Genomic DNA, 17,559 nt, shown 5'->3' with positions numbered 1-17,559 from the left:
GGATCAGAGTCTAAAATTGTCAAAGCTTAGAAAAAGTGTCTAACTTGAATTCCTTCAATGTGTCTCTAAAGTGTGTAAAAAGTGAGGGAGAGGAGAGCATGATTAGAGCCAACATTATAAGAAAAACGTGAGTTGTTTTGTTCATGGTTTGAGCCAAAGTGACTCTCATCAAGTATCTTTCAGTGTACTCCTCAGGAAGCTGTCAGCTGATGTTTGTATAAACAGCACTGCTTTTAAGAATTAAGTCACTCCATATTTCTTAGATTTAATTAAATATCTTTTCAGTGCTGTTTTTTGTCTGTCTTTTGTTGGTCATTGTCTGAAATCTCAAAGTTTAGGGAAAGCCATAGATTTAAATAAAAAAAAAAATCCAAACAATGTGTCACATTTCTTGAAGGGAGCTGATATGCCCTTAAATCATGATGTAACTGTCAAAAAAAGCACAAAAATTATGATCTGTAAATACAGAAGTGTTTTTGTGGTTCAGCTTTTATGACTTGTGCTAATTCTTATTTCAGAGGATGGGGAGTGAAGTACCAGACCTTTATAATACCACTGATGCAGTGAAGTAGCTTTTATATTTTAATATATATTGTTAGGAGCTTGTGTTCTCATTTTGTATGGTTCCCCATCTGAATATGTTGTGCTTTTAGCATGGACTGTTTATAACTATCTTAAATTCTACCGACAGTGAGGTTTTTTGTTTGGTTAGGCTTTGTTTGTACCTGGCTGGCAAGTAAATTAATTAATTCCTTGGTGTTAATTGTCATAGAGGACAGGCAAATATATATTTTGTTGGGTTGCTAAATTTTCATGGTAGTTAGCCTAACACACCAGCTGTTCTTACGTCTAAACCTCAGATGGGAGCCTGCCTCCTTGCTTGGATAGACAGACTCGTGCTAGCTTCCCTCAAGCTAGTGCACTAAAAATTAGTGGTGTGGCTGGTGGCTCAGGCTAGCCCTTTGAGCTTGGACACAAGCTACTGCCCATGCTGTGAGGACCACAGAACTATTTTTATCACACTAACTCGAGTAGAGTCTTATCTGGGCTGTAAAGCAGACTGCTAGATGCAGTATAGACATACCCTTTGGTCAGGGGTGGGGAACCAATGGCCTGGGAGCCCATGCTGGCACTCCAGTTTCCCCACCCCTGCCAGGGCTGAAGCACACAATTTACTAGCCTGTGCACCCCAGCTCTGGTGTGGGAGAGGAATGTGGGAAGTGTCTTTCTTCTCTGTCAGGGGCCACATGAGTTGTTCATTGTTTTTTATTTTTTGCTTCTCAGTTGTGTGCAGCCCCCGACTGATTTTTGCTGTGGGTCAGTGGCCCACAGTGCAAAAAAGGCTGCCCTCTCCTGCCTACGTGGTAAAAATCATGGTTATAAATTAGATCTATCTTTTAGAGGTCTTACCTTTTTGCTTGTGTATTTGCAGCTGTCATTTTTTTTCTCCTCTGAGATACTTTTTAGGGGTGTGTGACTTCTGAGTTCATAAGAAATGTTGATTAGAATTAATCTTCATATACATGTTATTAGAAAGGACGACAAAAATACTAATAGGGATGTGAACGAGTAGTCAACACAATAGTCGTCTCCCTCCTCCCCCCCCTCCCTGTGCTGTCTCAGAAAGAGGCAGCAAGGGGGGGGGAAGAGGAGACGGTGCTTCAAAGCGGCAGCACCATGTGGAGCCTGGGGCCAGAGCACCACCACTTTGAAATGCCGTGATGAGCCTGAGGCCGGGCTCCCTGCAGTGTTTCAAAGTGGCAGTGCCACGCCGAGCCAGGAGTCAGCTGGGGAATCCTCAGCTGATTCTTGGCTCCATGGGGTGGTGCCACTTTGAAATGCCGTGGGGAGCACGGGGCCAGTGGGAGACTGCCCCATTGACCCCATGCTCCCCCCAGCTCTTTCGCCTTTGAAGTGTTGCAACACCCCCTGGGGCTGCTTCTACACTTCCAAGGCGGAGGTGCCCTTATCAAATTGCATCGACTGTTCGATTAGTCAATCAAAATGTAACATCCCTAAATACTAGTACCTAAGTATTTCTCACAGGAACCTCACTGAATTTCTAATCTGAGCCATTTAACACCAGATGGGGTCCCTGTTAGCCAAAGTCACCTTTGGAAGCAGGAAAGCCCCGGGTTGATTCAAAAGGAGTGATACTGGGCTCCCTAGCAAGTACCTCCATAAGGAAGGCCCCACAGCAGTGGTCGTGTTTATTATTAATTCTAATAGGGGAGGGCCACATTGGAAGAAGTATGGCTGAAGATAGCCTTTACTTAGCCCTGATGAAGGGAAGATCTGGGTATGAAGGATTTTCTTTGTCCGGGTCTCAAGGCAATGATATAAGTCACTCTATTTGGTCATTGAATATTGCATTTTCTGGTAAGCATGCTTGATGGTGTTTCAGCCCCATCATGTCAGATATGCACGTTATAACATGCATTTGTATTTTGGCATGCTATGTTACAACGGCTCCTGTGGAGTTATTTCAGTACCTGTATATGGTATCTGTTCTGCTTATCATGGTTTGTGCAGTGAGGCTGATTTGGACACACTGACTTAGATGTACATGTTGTTCATGTTCCTTTCCTATATATGTTGAATGACTTGATTCAGAAAGGATGTTATTTAAAAAAGAATTTTGTCAGAAAATCATTTTCCAGGAGGTGCATAGAGGAATCATCAATTAAAGCTTTAACAGAACAATGAAAAATTCGTATGCAATTACAGGACACTGTCAGTCTGCTATAAGGGCTGTCTTTAGCTACTTCTGGAAGGAGTAGCCTGCAGTTGATATCTGAGCTAAATAGGAACGAAAAATAGCACTTGTTTGGTTTAGTTTTCCCTTTTTAAAAAGGTATTCTGTGTTAGCAGATTTCAAAGGCAATGCAATATTGCAAGTGTATGTAATATGGTATAATGATTAGAAAAGTGGCATAGTAAACATTTTATATAAATACTTAACCACCAGATACTCATCAGTTCAGGAGAGATCTTAGAGAAAAATCCACAAAACGTTTATGTGGAAGGGAGAGTCAACTTCCTCCAAGTGCTCGCTGAAGGGAGAGGATATGCAGTGTCCTTGATCTGAGGTAAAAAATATCTGCTAGCTAAAAAGACAAGATTATTTTCTGGCTTCTCTACTGTGATTGGATTCTTGAAGCTTTCTAAAAGGATAATTATCAAAACTATCATGGTTTTGATAGAAATGTCCAAACTCTCTAAAATCAAATTGCTACTGTGCTTGATTGCTCTCTCCCCTCCTCCGTTCTAGTCATGCTGTTTGAAGGCTCTAAGTGTTCATGTAGGGTACCTGTGTTTGTCTATGACCTTCTTTGACAGATGAGAAGAGACTGTACCCTTAAAGGGGGTGTGAATCCTGACAGCTGTCTTGATCTATTTCTTTAAAAAGTATTCTGCAGAGGTTCCTCTATCTTTCAGTGCTCTGAGTATCTGCAAAGGCAGAGCTCACAATCACTTATCATTGAAACTCACAATTCTAACCTTTGAGGCAAAACAAAAGGAAGGTCAGAATTCACTGATTGTTTTGTTGGCTTGACATTATGACAAGGCAAACAATCTCATCTGTTGCTTTTTGTGCTGGAGCAAGACCTACTGATATATGGGGGTTACTCCGTGTACTTACATCCCTCTCATTGCTTACTGCTTCTTATAGTTTTGAGCTTTGCCCCCTAATCCAGTCTTTTTCCCCACATGCAAATCTCTGGCTTTCCTGGTGCCCTAAGCTCCAGTAGGCTGGCCACCCAGGTGTAGGTCAAAGCTTGAGTGCAGCTGATGGTCAAGCTGGTAATGTAGTGGGGATACAGCAGCCTGAATTGCAACAAATCCTCAACTACTAATTCAGTCTGTAGCCTGGCTGTTGTTTCCCAGTGCTGGCTGCTTTTAGTCCTCTCTCTTTTGTTTCAGCAAGATCAGACTAACACGGCTACATCTCTATTACTGTTCACTTGAGCTAGCCTGTCTGGAATGGAATGACTCAAGTGTACTGATCTGAGCTAACAGTTGCAGTGAAGACAAGCCCTGTGGCTACATCTTTTGATGTACCAAAAAAAAATTGACTTAACTAACTAATGCTAACAGCTGTCCCTCTGTATAATCCAAGTGGAGACCAGTGCCATCACTAGGCATAAGCCCACAAGCCAACTACTTTGGGCCCTGAGCTGCTCAAAGTGACCCTCTTTACTGTGTGTTCTGTGCAGGAGGGAGGCAAAAGTGTTTCTGCATAGGGCCACAAATGGACTATGCCTCTGGCGGAGACAATGAATTTCAGTTATCCTGAAGTGATTTTACACAAAACCTTAACCCTTGCCTCTTGTTCATGCCATCTGCCCCTTTTCCCCCATTACTCACTCTCCCCACCCTTGCTTGCTCATTTTCATTAGGCTAACTGAGAGAGACAGGATGGAGGATGGGATGAGGGCTCCAGGGATTAGCCAGAAATGAGTGGTTCAGAGTGAGAGGGGGCAGTGGAGGCTGCTGCAGGGGGCTTTGAGAGGGGTTGAGGGCTCCAGCTTCGGTTGCAGGCTCCTGGGGTGAGGTAAGGGATAATAGGTTTGGGTGCAGGGTAGGGGTGGATCCAAGTGGTTTGGAGCATGGAAGAGAGCTCCAGGCTAAGGCATGTGGTTGCTGTGTGGGAAGAGGTTCCGGGTCTGGGGCAGGGGTTCTGAGGGAGGCCAAGAAATGAGGGGTTCAGGGTGCAGGAGGGAGTTCCAGTCTGTGGCAGGGGGTTGGAGTGTGTGTGGGGATAAAGGTTCCAGCAGAGGGTGCAGGCTCAGGTGTGGGGCTGGGAATGAGAGTTGGAGGTGCAGGAGGGAACTTCGGGATGGGGCTGAGGAGTTGAGATGTAGGAGGTGAAGGCTGTTTCTTGGGTGCAGTCTCTGGGCTGGGGATGAAGGGTTTGGGGTAGAGGAGGGTGCTCTCTGCTAGGAGGACTGAGGGGTTTGAAGGACAGAAGGGCTGGCAGGCTGGAAGGGGTTGGGTGTGGGGGGTGTGAGGGCTCTGGTTGGGCGGGAATGTATTCTGGGAAGACGCTGAAGATGAGGGATTTGGAGGGCAGAAAGGTGCTTTCAGCTGAGACGGAGTGATTCAGAGGGCAGGAAAGAGATCAGAGCTGGGGTAGTGGGTTGGGATGCTGCAGGGTGTGCTTGTGTAGGCTTGGGGCAGTGTTTACCTCAAGCAGCTCTCAGTAGCAGTTGCTTGTGCTCCCTCCCGCTCTTATGTGGAGGAGTGCCCAGGTGGCGCTGCACGCTGCCCCGTCCACAGCACCACCTTCCACAGCTTCCATTGGCTGTGGTTCCCAGCCAATGGGAGCTGCACGAGCAGAGCTTGGGGCAGGGATGGCATGCATATAGCCCTCTAGCTGCCCCTGTGCGTAGCAGCAGAATGGGAATGTGCCACTACTTCCCAGGAGCCCAGCAAGGTGGATACTAACAGGGACCCTGCCAGCCCCACTGCATGGTACTGCTAATTGGACCGTCAACAGCCCAGTCAGTGGTCTGACCAGAGCCATCAGGGTCCCTTTTTCACCAGGTTTACCTTAAGTGGAGACAAAGCCTATGTGAAGATAAAGCTTGTATGCAGTTGTCTGGTTCAGGCAAAGATCTTAGAACTAGGGATGTAAGCAACCAGTTGACTATCGGATAAGCAAAAGCTTATCACATAGTCGACACCCTAGTCAACTAGTCAATCCCCCGCCCCCGCCCTTGCTGCCTGTATTAGAAAGAGGCAGCAAGGTGTAGGGGGGAGAGGTAGAGGTGCTGGGGAGGGCCGGCTTAAATGCCAGTTCCCCCCAACTCCAGCTCCGTGGGAGGGGGGCAGGGCACAGCGACGGCATTCCAACTTTGCAACTGGGGCTCTTGGACATTTTAAAGTGGAAGTGCTGCATGGACCCTGGGACTCAGCATGGGACTCAGCGGCGTTTCAATCTTGAAGCGAAAGTGCCCACTTGGAGCCCAGAGCAGCCCAGGGAGTCCCCATGTGGATTTCAAATGTTGTGTCTGGAAGGGAAAGTGGTCCCAAAGTGAGCTTATTATTTCTGTGCATCTGTCACTGATGCTAATAAATTATGTTGCATCAGGCTACCTCCCATCCTCATTTAATCTTTCTGTATAATACATATGTCTTAAAGACAAATATGGAGACAGGGAAAAGAACCCCAGAGACAATAGTCAGCAGCTGCTGGGACTGTGAATTACACTGGCATCAGCTGGAAGAATCTGAAATTCAGTAGTGCATTTAAAGTGCAATGTCAGAATCCACATGCATCTGCACTAACTTAGAATACCCTCAGACTAGAGAGCTGGGGTTGTGCTCTCTTCCCCGGGTAGCCTGCATAATGAACCCTTCCTGGGCGGTGAGTGAAGGGCCAGCTGAAGAAGACAAGCCCCAGCCCTCTTTTCAGCAACTGCCTGCCCTCACCCAAGGCCAGCTCAAGCCATTCCTGTGCCCCGGGCAGCAGGCACATGACGCATGCGCGGCTCCACCCCGGGCGTGCAACACATGCATGGCTCCACCCCGGGCACACAGTGCACGCGCGGCCCTACCCCCCGGCACACTGTGCCCCTTAGGGTACATCTAGACTACATGCCTCTGTTGCCAGAGGCATGTAGATTAGGCTACCAGACATAGGAAAATGAAGCGGCGATTTAAATAATCGCCGCTTCATTTAAATTTACATGGCTGCCGCGCTGAGCCGACAAACAGCTGATCATCTGTTTGTCGGCTCAGCGCGATAGTGTGGACACGTGGGTGGTGACATCAAAGGTATTTGTCGACCACCCAGGTATACCTCATCCAAGGAGGTATACCTCTGATACAGAATCAGCAGCGTGGAGTGGCAAGGGGCTCCTCCGGAGCGGGGCTGGAGCGCACTGGCTGCTAGTTTCACCCCCAGGGACTATAGAATGGTTGAGTAATCGATAAGAATTCATGAGGTTAATTAACTATTCAATTAACCAGTATTTAACGTCCCTAGCACATACATCCCTAGTGGTTATAGCATTCAGTACCAAGTGTGCTGTAAGTGACTAGTCGACTATCCGATAAGCAAAAGCTTATCGGATAGTCAACACATTAGTCAACTAGTCGCTTCCCTGCTCTTGCTGCCTCTATCACAAAGAGGCAGCTGGGGGACAGGAGGGAGGGAGTGGTGATGGAAGCCAGCTTAAAAGCCGGTTCTACCCTGCACCAGCTCTGTGGGCTGGGGCAGGGGCACAGCGGTGGTGCTTCCTCTTTGAAATGTACAAAAAGCCCCAGCAGAACTAAAATGCCACGTGGAACTCCCTGCTGGCCCAGGCTCCACATGGTGTTTGAAACTTTGAAATGCACAAATGGATCTTTGAAATGCACATTTCAGAGGTGGAACATGTGCTAGTCCTTATCGACTAATCAAATAGTTGATGGAACTCTCATCAACTATTCAATTAGTTAATTAATTGATATATAACATCCCTTATAACTACGATGGAGTTGACATGTATATACTTCACAGGGAAAAAACCTGTTAAAAACAGTTGCCTTTTTAATTATAGCATTTTCAAATATACTTAGTTTAGAAATCCACAAGAGATGCATACTCATAAGCAGTTTTGTTTCTTGCCAGAATTGCTGTCGTAATTTACAAAATTGCCAAAATATCTTGTCCTTCCATTTTTAAAATGTGGTGTGTGTGTGTGTGTGTGTGTGTGTGTGTGTGTGTGTGTGTGTGTGTGTGTGTGTGTGTGTGTGTGTGTGTGTGTGTGTGTGTGTATAGTGTCATAGGTGGTTTTATAGGTGTCTTACATAGCAAATAAGAAAAATATAGTATTACTGTTTAAATAACCATTGAAATGCTACATTATCAGACACATTTATCTTTACATTTATATAAATAAAAAAAAGCTTAACCACATCTATCTATAGACAGCTGACTCACATGATGTGATAGGATATTCTTACTCAAGGGACAGTTTAGTGAGTTAGCAGTGAGGTGTTTCACATGACTGATAATGCAGAAGTTTCTCTTACCAAACAGCTTATTAATCTGGGGCTATGGGCAAAGAATATCTGACAAAGAGGAAACAAAGTCAGGATGGAGATTTTGGGAGAGAGTAGGATTACAAAATTCAGTGTGGGTGCTTAAAACAGGAAAAAAAAGCTACTTCATGAAGAGAGCTTTGGTAGAAAATTGGGTTATTAGAGAGAATTAATACATGGTGACAGTTTTTTTTTTTTTTTTTTTAAGAGTGGCTGCACAAGTGTACAGCTTAAAAGAAACACGGGCTGATCTAAATCCCATGGGAGTATTTTCATTCTTGAATGGGGTTTGCATTGCATCCATAAGCACTCAAGATAGTTGTAGTCCACAAAACTTAGTAAATTGGGATTGATTTTCATTAATAATCTACATAGAAATATTATCCTAATTTTAAACCACTGAGATCCAAGACTGAGGGATTGTGTTGTGCAGTGATCCACTGAGCTGTGGAAATAGCTAGCATGATGAATGGACTGTAAAGATGAACAGGAATTACTCTGAGGCACTGTGGCAGCTCTGATCGCTAGTGCTTTTTGTGTATAAATAAAATGACCATAAGAAACGTGGCTGGAGTATTGTGGTGTGTCCTGTTGGTCTCAGAGAGACCTTTCAAACTATATCAGACACTCTGAACTTCCCTATACATTCAAGAAGCTCATATGCATCTACCATCTGAGGTATAGTCACATAGGCTGAGGTATGTTCCACAATACCAGCTGATAACATATTTTTAATATGGCTGTGTATACTATTGTAGCATTTAAACTGCTTTTTGTTTTTATTTGGTACTCTGAGACTTACCCGGCATTGCTCAGAACCTTAACTCAAATTTTGTTTTTCTTCATTTAAATCATTGTTTGGGGTGGAACTGAGGATGAGGGGTACTATACGCAGGCTGCCACAGGGAAAGAGCACAACCCCAGCCCTCTCTAATCACAGCATCATGGGGCCAGGTGAGAAATGCCTGTCTATGTCCGCTACAGCTGCAGTGGCACACCTGGGAGAGGGTGCATGTCTTCTGTCTGGGGCCACCCCCCCCAGCACCGTCTCTGCGGTGCTACCTACCCCTACGCCCTGCACTGCTTCCTCTATCAGACACAAAACCAAACTCTCTGAAATATATGATAGATAGCTGTCCCTTTCTCCATCATGCCCCATGCTGGCCCAGTGGAGTTATAGCTGTCCCCCTTTGCAGCATCCCTGTGGTCATTCTATAGTATAACTTTCCATCTCACCAGCCCCGCCCCTCTTTGAGAAACAATCAAATTTCAGGCACATTCTGTTGTCTTGGCACAACCAAATGCTTGCCTTGCTGTAAGTTATAAGAGGAAGCTGCATACTGAATTTGGTGGTCCTAGCTCTTAACATTTAGGAGGAGTTCTTGAACAAATAGACTTAGTCAGATGGACAGAGACACATTTCTAAAATATATAGTAAGATAAATCTTGTTACAAATTTTATATACGTTATCTTTCTGATATTAATGAAGTATCCAGACAAACCTTTGTTCAAGGTGAAAATCTCACATAAGTGTACCATGAAGTTGAATTTAGGAACCTTTCCAAAATGTGAAGGACTTTTACCCCCTTCAAAATATCCAGCAGTGACTTCGGCAGGCCTGGGATCATAGAATTTCAGAAACCTATGTTTACAAAAATCAGAATATCATTTGCTAAAAAAATGGAACTTTTAGTGTTGTTTTTTCTACCTTTGACACAAGATGATTAGTTCAAATTACATGTTACATAAAGTCTAGCAGTTCTCTCAATAATATACTGAAGCTTGGATATTAAGGACTTTGGATAAATAACAGTGAAAATATAAGGACTGAAGTTTTCAAAGCTACCTATAAATCTACTTCAGATCCCCTGTGTATATTTGAAAATCTCATCCAAGAAGTAGAAGAAAATATTGTTAGTATCGGTTGCTAGTGTGACAGAATTATACCTTGTGAGGCATTTAATATCACTAATAGAAATATGGGGTTGGGTTAGAAAATAGTGTGGTGCCTCTTGTTTTTGTCATGAGAACAGATAAGAAATTATTTCTCTCTAAGAGCTATAGATATACTGTCTGTCTCAGTTTCAGGGTAATTGCACCCGTAATCCTCTCTGTAGTCTTCTTCAGGAATGCTCACTCAGGCCCTCACCTTTCTTTAGGCAGCGATACACATCTCTCTTCCTTCTCCTTAGACTTAAGCTATAACTAATTCAGGTTGCTTCTCTGACTAATGACCAACGCCTGTTCTTTGTTTCTCTCTAAGGCTATGTCTAGACTATATCCCTCTTTCGAAAGAGGGACGTAAATTAGACATATTGAAATTGCAAATGAAACTGGGATTTGAATTTCCCATGCTTCACTTGCATAATCACATCGGCTTTTTTTTTTTCCCAAAAACACTCTTTTGAAAGTGAAACTGCGGTCTAGACTTGGTTCTTTTGAAAAAAAGAAAAGCCTTTTTCGAAAGATCCTATAAACCTCATTTTTGAGGGGGCGCCACCCCCCCCCCCCGGCACCGTCTCCGCGGTGCCACCTACCCCTACGCCCTGCACTGCTTCCTCTATCAGGTAATAGCGGTGGGGAGGCTGCTGTGAAGTAGCCTGAGCCCATGGCAGGCCCAGGCTCACAGGGGCCAGAAACTGCTCTGCATCCCACAGAGCAGTCGCTGTCCACAGTGGCCAGGGCTGATCGTGGGCAGAGGCTGCTCTGGCAGCAGCCCGTGTCCTCAGAGGTCCCAGCTCCTCGCTGGGATCCTCTATGGACAGGGGCTGCTGGACCTGGTGAGAGACAGGGCTAAACAAACCAGGCTCAGTCCCAGCTTGCACTGGATCTGGGACCTACTCCCACTGCAGCTCTGCAGTTTAAATGTAGTTGGTAGGCGGGCTACCTTCCCACCTGGCTCATACTACTTTTAAACTGCAGAGCTGCAGTGGTGGGAGGGGAGGGATAGCCCCCGGACCCAGTGTTAGCTGGGATGGAGCACTTCCTCTCTTATTGATTAAGCAGTGCAAGAATACTTCCAAGGACAAAGACCAAAAACCGCTCAACCTTTTTGAAAGAAAGTCATATTCTTCTGCCTGTGGCTAATTGCCAGGCCTTAGTGGCCAGATACGAGTTCCTAGCCTGGGACCAAGTGGCATCCTTCCTCACACTGCTTCTACACAACAACAGAGCAGCACTACACAATAATTTAAAGATCAGCATTGCAATGTATGCCTCCAACACCATTGCAAAGTCCCTGGCCACCATGGTGATGAAGCACAGGGCATGATAGCTCCAAACATTGGGTATCCCAAGAGGGGTACAGGCTGTAGTCAAATACTTGAACTTTGAGAGCAAGCAGGTTGTGACCAGGCCCCTTGGGCGTTCGCTCCGGTATGGCCATAGGCCTTACTACAGCCCCTGTGCAGTCCCCACTACCTGGTCAGCTTTCCCTTCTGGGTCTTATACACGGTCTCTCGCAAGCCCTCGCAAGTGTTTGCCGCCAAGGTCACTGGTCCCACTCAGGGAGTGCCAGTTCCTGAATTCCCTGGAGCCAATAATTGCAGTTGTTGGCTATGGGGGGCAGCCACACCCTCACTTACAGGCCCCAGCCCAGGGCCCTAAGGACAGGAACTGCTTCCGGTCCTGTCTGGCTGACGGGGCTCCTAGCTGCAATGCGTCGGCCCGCGGGCTATAACATGCTGCCCTGTCCTGGGCTGCTTCCTCTCCCCACTCTCAGACTCTTGGGGTCCCTCTGTCAAGACGCTGGTTGCATGACTTCAACCCCGCCAGAGCGCCTTGTCGGCTTACTAGCCGAGGCCGTTCAGTCTCCCTCCCGTCGTCGTCCTCCTCTAGCTCTTACCTCCCTGGCTACTCTCCACCTCCCCATCTGACTGCTTACCCTCTGCTTTTGAATCCCCTGCTCCCCTCTGCGCTCTGGCGTCAGTTCCGCGCCAGTGACGTCATGCTGTGCATCGCCTCTCCCCTCCTCCTACGTGCGCCTCACCCCTACTTCCACCGGCGCGCCCTGATGTGGCCGTGCCGCGAATTGCACGGTGCAGGTCTCCACCGTCCCCGCCTCCTTCCCCCCTCCCTCCTTGTTCGTGGTGGGAGGCCATCCATGCAGTGGTTTCAGGTTTCGGGAGTGCGGGGCGGCAATGCCCCGTCACACAGGTATTTAGTAGACTGAAAGCTCTCTGCACTCTCAGAAAGATTCGAAGGCCACCTTATGCTCGCTAGGTATTTTCATCTCCGTGCTATACCACAAGCCTTATTGCCCACCTCCCACTCAAGGCTCTGGATCCTGCCTTACCTTCACAAACATCCTGAATACAAGCCCAGAAACAAAAAAGCCAAAACAGAGCAGAGGGCACTGCCGTTCTTCTTCCTCATCAATGCACCCTCGTCCTACAGCATGTCAGCAAACTTAACAGCTTGGTTGGGAGCCACATCAGATACAGTGAATAAGCGCTACATGCAGAATCTGCCTCCCTCCATTCCACCAGACATGATCTGTTGTAACACAGGATGATCCTTGCCTGTGACTCTTCCATCCAGTTCCACTCATTACCCTGTATACTCTTCCCTTCTCAGGAAAGCCTGCTATAATTAAAAATGACCTTGTAGCTTCATCTGGGAGCCATAGAGGAGATTCCAGTAAAGTCCCAGGAGAGAGGCAGCTTCTAGTATTTCCTCATTCTGACAAAGAAGGGAAGTTTTCATCCTATCCTAGACCCAAGGAGACTGACCAAATACATACCTACCCTCAAGTTCAGGATGGTAATGCTTGCCTCCATCATCCTTTGTCTCCAAGTTCAAGACTGGTTTCTGGATGGGAGGAAAGGAACAACGCGATACTCAGAGCTTTATACTATTATTTTAACAATTGGGAATCTTCTAAATTCCGAAATACTCATAACTCTGAACAAAATACATTTGGGGCTCCAGGTCCAGTCCAGGCATGAGTTTGAGTGTGTGTGAGTGTGAGTGAGTGAGAGAGAAAATGTCTCCCTCCTGCCGGGTTGGTTGTGAAAACCACACAGACCCCAGCTGTGCTTATTGCTCCCAGCCCAATACAGGCACCATACAGTATTTGCCCTTTTTGGGAAGGGGGTCTCTTCTGCTGCCTGGTTAGTTACTTTCAGTTTCACAGTGTCCAGTTGATCAGTCATTCCAGAACTCTGGTGTTTATATCTTTGAAGTCTTATTGTAGGACTAAGCCATTTTTGCTTTCTCCCAGTTTTCTTGTAGTTTTTTCTGGCCAGGCCATCTCATCGCAAAGACTCTCCAAGTGGATATACACAGTGCTATCAGTTGGCTGGCGAGCCTCTCTCTTTTCAGACATTAAGCCACACTCACTAGATCATTTATCACCCACTTCCATAATGTGTCACTATAAAATCTGCAAGGCTGTAACTAGGAACGTAAGCCAATTGTGGACTAGTCAACTACTCGCGTTCCCCCCTCCCTTGCTGCCTCTATATCCAAGGCAGCAAGGGGGTAGCAAAGCAGGAGTCAGTGCTGGGGGGAACTGGCTTAAAAGTCAGTTGTCGTCCCCCAGCACCGGCTCCGTGGTGCCACCTGCCCCCCTCCTCCTGCGGGGGAGGCTGGTCCAACAGCAGCCCCTGCAGCTTGGGGCTGCTGTCGGCCAGGCAGGCAGCCTAGCTGAGTCCTGACTCGTGCCAGAACCAAATCCTGCTGCAGCTCTGCAATTTAAAGCACAGTACGAGTTGGGCAGCCTTCTCCCCCCTCCCCCCATCACGCCTTCCCCCCAGCTCCTGTTGTATTTTAAATTGCAGAGCTGCAGCGGGGTTTGGTCCCAGACCTAGTGTGAGCAGGGACTGAACTGGGCTGCCTGCCCACGAGGCTCCTACTACATTTTAAATGCAAAGCTGCGAGCCGGGACTGATCTGGCTGCCTTCCCCATCGACTAATCGAGTAGCCATTAAAAATTGCATTGAATACTCAATTAGTAAAATAACATCCTTAACTGTAACAAGGAGTCATCCCCCAACTTTCATAAAATATTACGTGCTTGAGATGGTTAGTAAGGCTCATGCCAAGTTCAGGAGAGCAGTACTTCAATCCTTGTTTGATTCCGCTGGCACTCACTACCAGTGGCCTGAGGGACTGCTGCTGTCCAGCCACCAATTTGCAAGGGTGGTTGGTCCTGCATGGGCTTTGCATCATGAGGGTGTGAGGAAAGGTCGTGGTTTCCGCGTCCTCTTTTATGAGAGACAAAGGTTATATGCACAGCCTGCTGGATGCTGCTGTACAAAAAACATCCAGTGTGCTCACCTGCAAAACGTCGTGTGCTCACCTGCAATGGGATCCATCCTGACTGTAACATCTTGAAGAACCAGAGCTACTGCAGGGTAAGTAACTACTCTTTGCCCACATATATTGGAGTAAATGGGACAGGAGGGCATTGAGCACCTTGCTGGCTTTGAAAGCTGATCCCACAATCTTTGTATTGGTTTGGTTTAACTTGACGTTATTAGCTGATTAACTCCATAGCTGAAGGTGTTGCTAAGACTTTGTAAGTTTCTCTCTTCCTGAGGCTAAAATACATTGACCTGTTCCTGTGTGAGTTTGAGAACATTTTGGGCTCTGCTGTCTCTGTGCTGCTTATAAGAAGCAGTTAACTAGCAACCGGCTATTATAAATCTAGTAGTCTTCTTTTTTCCCCTCTTTGCTTGAGAATTTTCTTCCTGAGAAACAGTAAGTCCTTTCTTAAGGCATCAAGTTTGGTTAGAGGAAGGAGGACTGTGCATAGGGTCAGCATGCATGTTTATCGCACACAATCTCTGCAAGTTACAAATGTGGCTAAAGTTAGTGAAAACTGAGACACGTGGTTCTCTCCCCCCCCCCCCCCCCCCATGAATCTATTACTACAAACCAGATTGTATTTATAGGTTTGACAGCTGTATGAAAGGCTTAATGTCTTTGTTTTTATTTTCATTGATTTTATGGATCACAAAAATGTATATTCTGCCACCTCTTTTTCAGAAAAGTGGGTATGTATTGAATTGACCCTAGGTACCATTAATTTCAGCCTAATGTAACTATTTAACTACTGCATGCCTTGATAATCAAGCCTCAACTTTTATGTCTATGTACCTCTATTTAAGATTAAACAACCCCCACTCCTACCCCCCCCAAAAGGTGGTCAAATTGAGCACGATGTATAGAACAATGCTCAGTGAGAGAGCAGAGAGAGATCCCATGAGAGAGCAGAGCAAAACAAACAGTCTCTCTTTATCCCTCTGGCACATGAAATAGAGAGAGAGCGCGCGCGCTCTCTCTCTCTCTCTCTCTCTCTCTCTCTCTCTAGCAGGGGTTTCAAGCTTGGCTTTCAGGATGATGGAGATAAACTCTGGCATCTGTGAAGGATGAAAACATAAAACCCTTTTGACTATTTAACTTGTATGGCACTCAGCTGCTTATGGCAATGAAGAGTCATAGGTCCTTTATGGAAAATCTACTCTGCTTCTCCAGAGCTATCTGCACTTCTAGTAACAATTAGCCCTGTTGCTCTGGTGGAAAGGTTTTCAAATTAAAATGAAAAATTATGCTTATATAAACCAATCATGTGGGTTTTTTCCCCACTTGTAGGGCATCAGATCACAGTGACCACAATGCGATGCTGGGAGACATTCAGTCGGATGAAGAAATTATCAACAGTTCTGATGAGGAAGACGACACAAATTCTGATTCTAGCAAAGGTGAACTGGATCTTCAAGAGGAGAAGCAGGTGTATTTTGATTTTTAAAGTTGTGCTTATTAGTATTCTTCAGTTTCCCATATGGTTTGTAAAGGGCACTAGGGGAATATGTGCACGAGAGATGTCATGTATAAATATAAGCTATCATTTTTCAGATGTGTTTTGAACTATGATAATGGTAATTTTTTTGTAAAGCTTCAAACTTCCCGTGGATTTGCAGAGGTCCTTGATGTGAAGAATCCGTGTTTAGGAATAGTCATAAAAATTATGTGCTGCATTGCTCAAAGACTTGTGGGCCTGTAGTCCTACACACCACCCACCTATTTATGTAGAGTTCCACAAACTGAAGTGAAGTGTGAAGCAGTCAAACTTGACTGCTCTGCATGGTTTACACTGCACGTTTACTGAAGTTCTCAATCTCATGCTCTGGACCTTTGAGTGCCAGAGTTTCCTGTTTTCTGTGGGGTAAACTGAAAAACATTGGCTTCTCTAACCCTAGTCGTCAGTTTCCAAAGCGTAGGGACTGGAAAACAGGTCACTAGAACAGCTGAAGCTCCTCCAGGTGCCAGCTCACTGGTTTTAGGGGCATGGGCCTATGAAACTATGATGGTATAGGAGTGTTCCAGCCAAGTGTTGAGGAAGGAAAAGTTACTTTTCAGTGACAGCTTCTTATTCAGCAGAACAGCACTCTGAGAGTTGCATGTTCGGCCACAAAAGCTTTCTATATCAGTAAACTATCTTGGGCTGCCTACACAGTCCACAAACTGGTAGCTTCCTTGGACTTGAAACACTTGAGACTGCCTCTTGACCATTGCTCAGTTGCTCCTTTCTAAGAGTCATAGGAGATTGAGGACCCAGTTTTCACCCTGTTTTGGGAGCAGTGTATGATTCCTGTTTCTTGGATTTTAGAGTTACTGATCTGACTTCTGGGCTTTCCTGATTGTACCTATTCCATCAAAGCAGAGGTATCTATTAAAGAGGATTTTCTTTTCTTCTCTCTGCTAGTCCTGGTTACTTAGCTTGCACAGGACCAGTTATAGCTCTACAATTCAGTGCTTTCAAAGTGAGGTAAAGTGTTGCAGCGTGCGCTCTCCATAAGATCCTTTTTGCAGCCCATCCTAGCAGACTTGTTCTGCCCCAAGAGTCCTGCAGCCACCTTAGCCATGATGCCTAGGTTCCAGTTGTTTCTTTGCTGCTGTGCATGCTGGATGGCATGTCTTTGGAAGGCACCCAATGTGTTTCCTTTTCCTTTTCCTCTTTCAAGCCACAGGTGATTGGGTAATAAAACAGCCTTTTTTAATCAGTTGTTGATGTGAGATTTTATTTCCTTTCCCGGGGCTTCCTTTGTCATCTTTTCTTATCCTCAGCAGAAGTTGCTTTCAGCTTCCCAACATCCCTGAAACCTACCTCACTGCAGTCTAGTCTCTGCTTTCATTAATATCTGCTGTTTCACCTCCTTTCAGGGCAGGTATATTTTTGCTGTATTGTGGTGGAATATTATTTCAGACACCTGCCTGCCAAGAAGAACTAGATACAGAATTTTCCATTGTCAGAAAGAAGAGCTCAAGTTCAACAAGGTGCAAATGTTGTGTAACAGCTTTGAATTTCCTCATATCTCTCTGCTAGTTCCCTGAACCCTGATCTTAATTAATCAACTTTTCTCTTGAGGAGGTTGGGATGTGGGTGGGAGTCAGCAGCACAGCCTGCTGCTGTGTGGCTAACCAAAATTGTGTGTGGTTCTATCAGCTAACACCTTACTGGAAATATCTTTCTCACCACACTTAGAAGGGCATTCCTAGAAACACGCAGCGCAATGCTGCTC

General features: G+C 45.9%; 1 protein-coding gene across 1 annotated transcript in view; it reads left to right on the top strand.

Annotated features, from left to right (window-relative positions):
- The window catches only part of FGD6 (FYVE, RhoGEF and PH domain containing 6), a 119,522-nt gene that overhangs the window by 26,880 nt on the left and 75,083 nt on the right, over positions 1 to 17,559 (top strand). The window contains exon 3 of the mRNA XM_006118299.4: positions 15,629 to 15,767. Coding sequence (XP_006118361.2) covers positions 15,629 to 15,767 — 139 coding nt within the window. The remainder of the gene's footprint in view (positions 1 to 15,628; positions 15,768 to 17,559) is intronic.

Source organism: Pelodiscus sinensis, chromosome 1 (genome assembly GCF_049634645.1).
Source record: "Pelodiscus sinensis isolate JC-2024 chromosome 1, ASM4963464v1, whole genome shotgun sequence".
NCBI lineage: Eukaryota > Metazoa > Chordata > Testudines > Trionychidae > Pelodiscus > Pelodiscus sinensis.
This window is presented reverse-complemented; position numbering and strand designations above follow the sequence as displayed.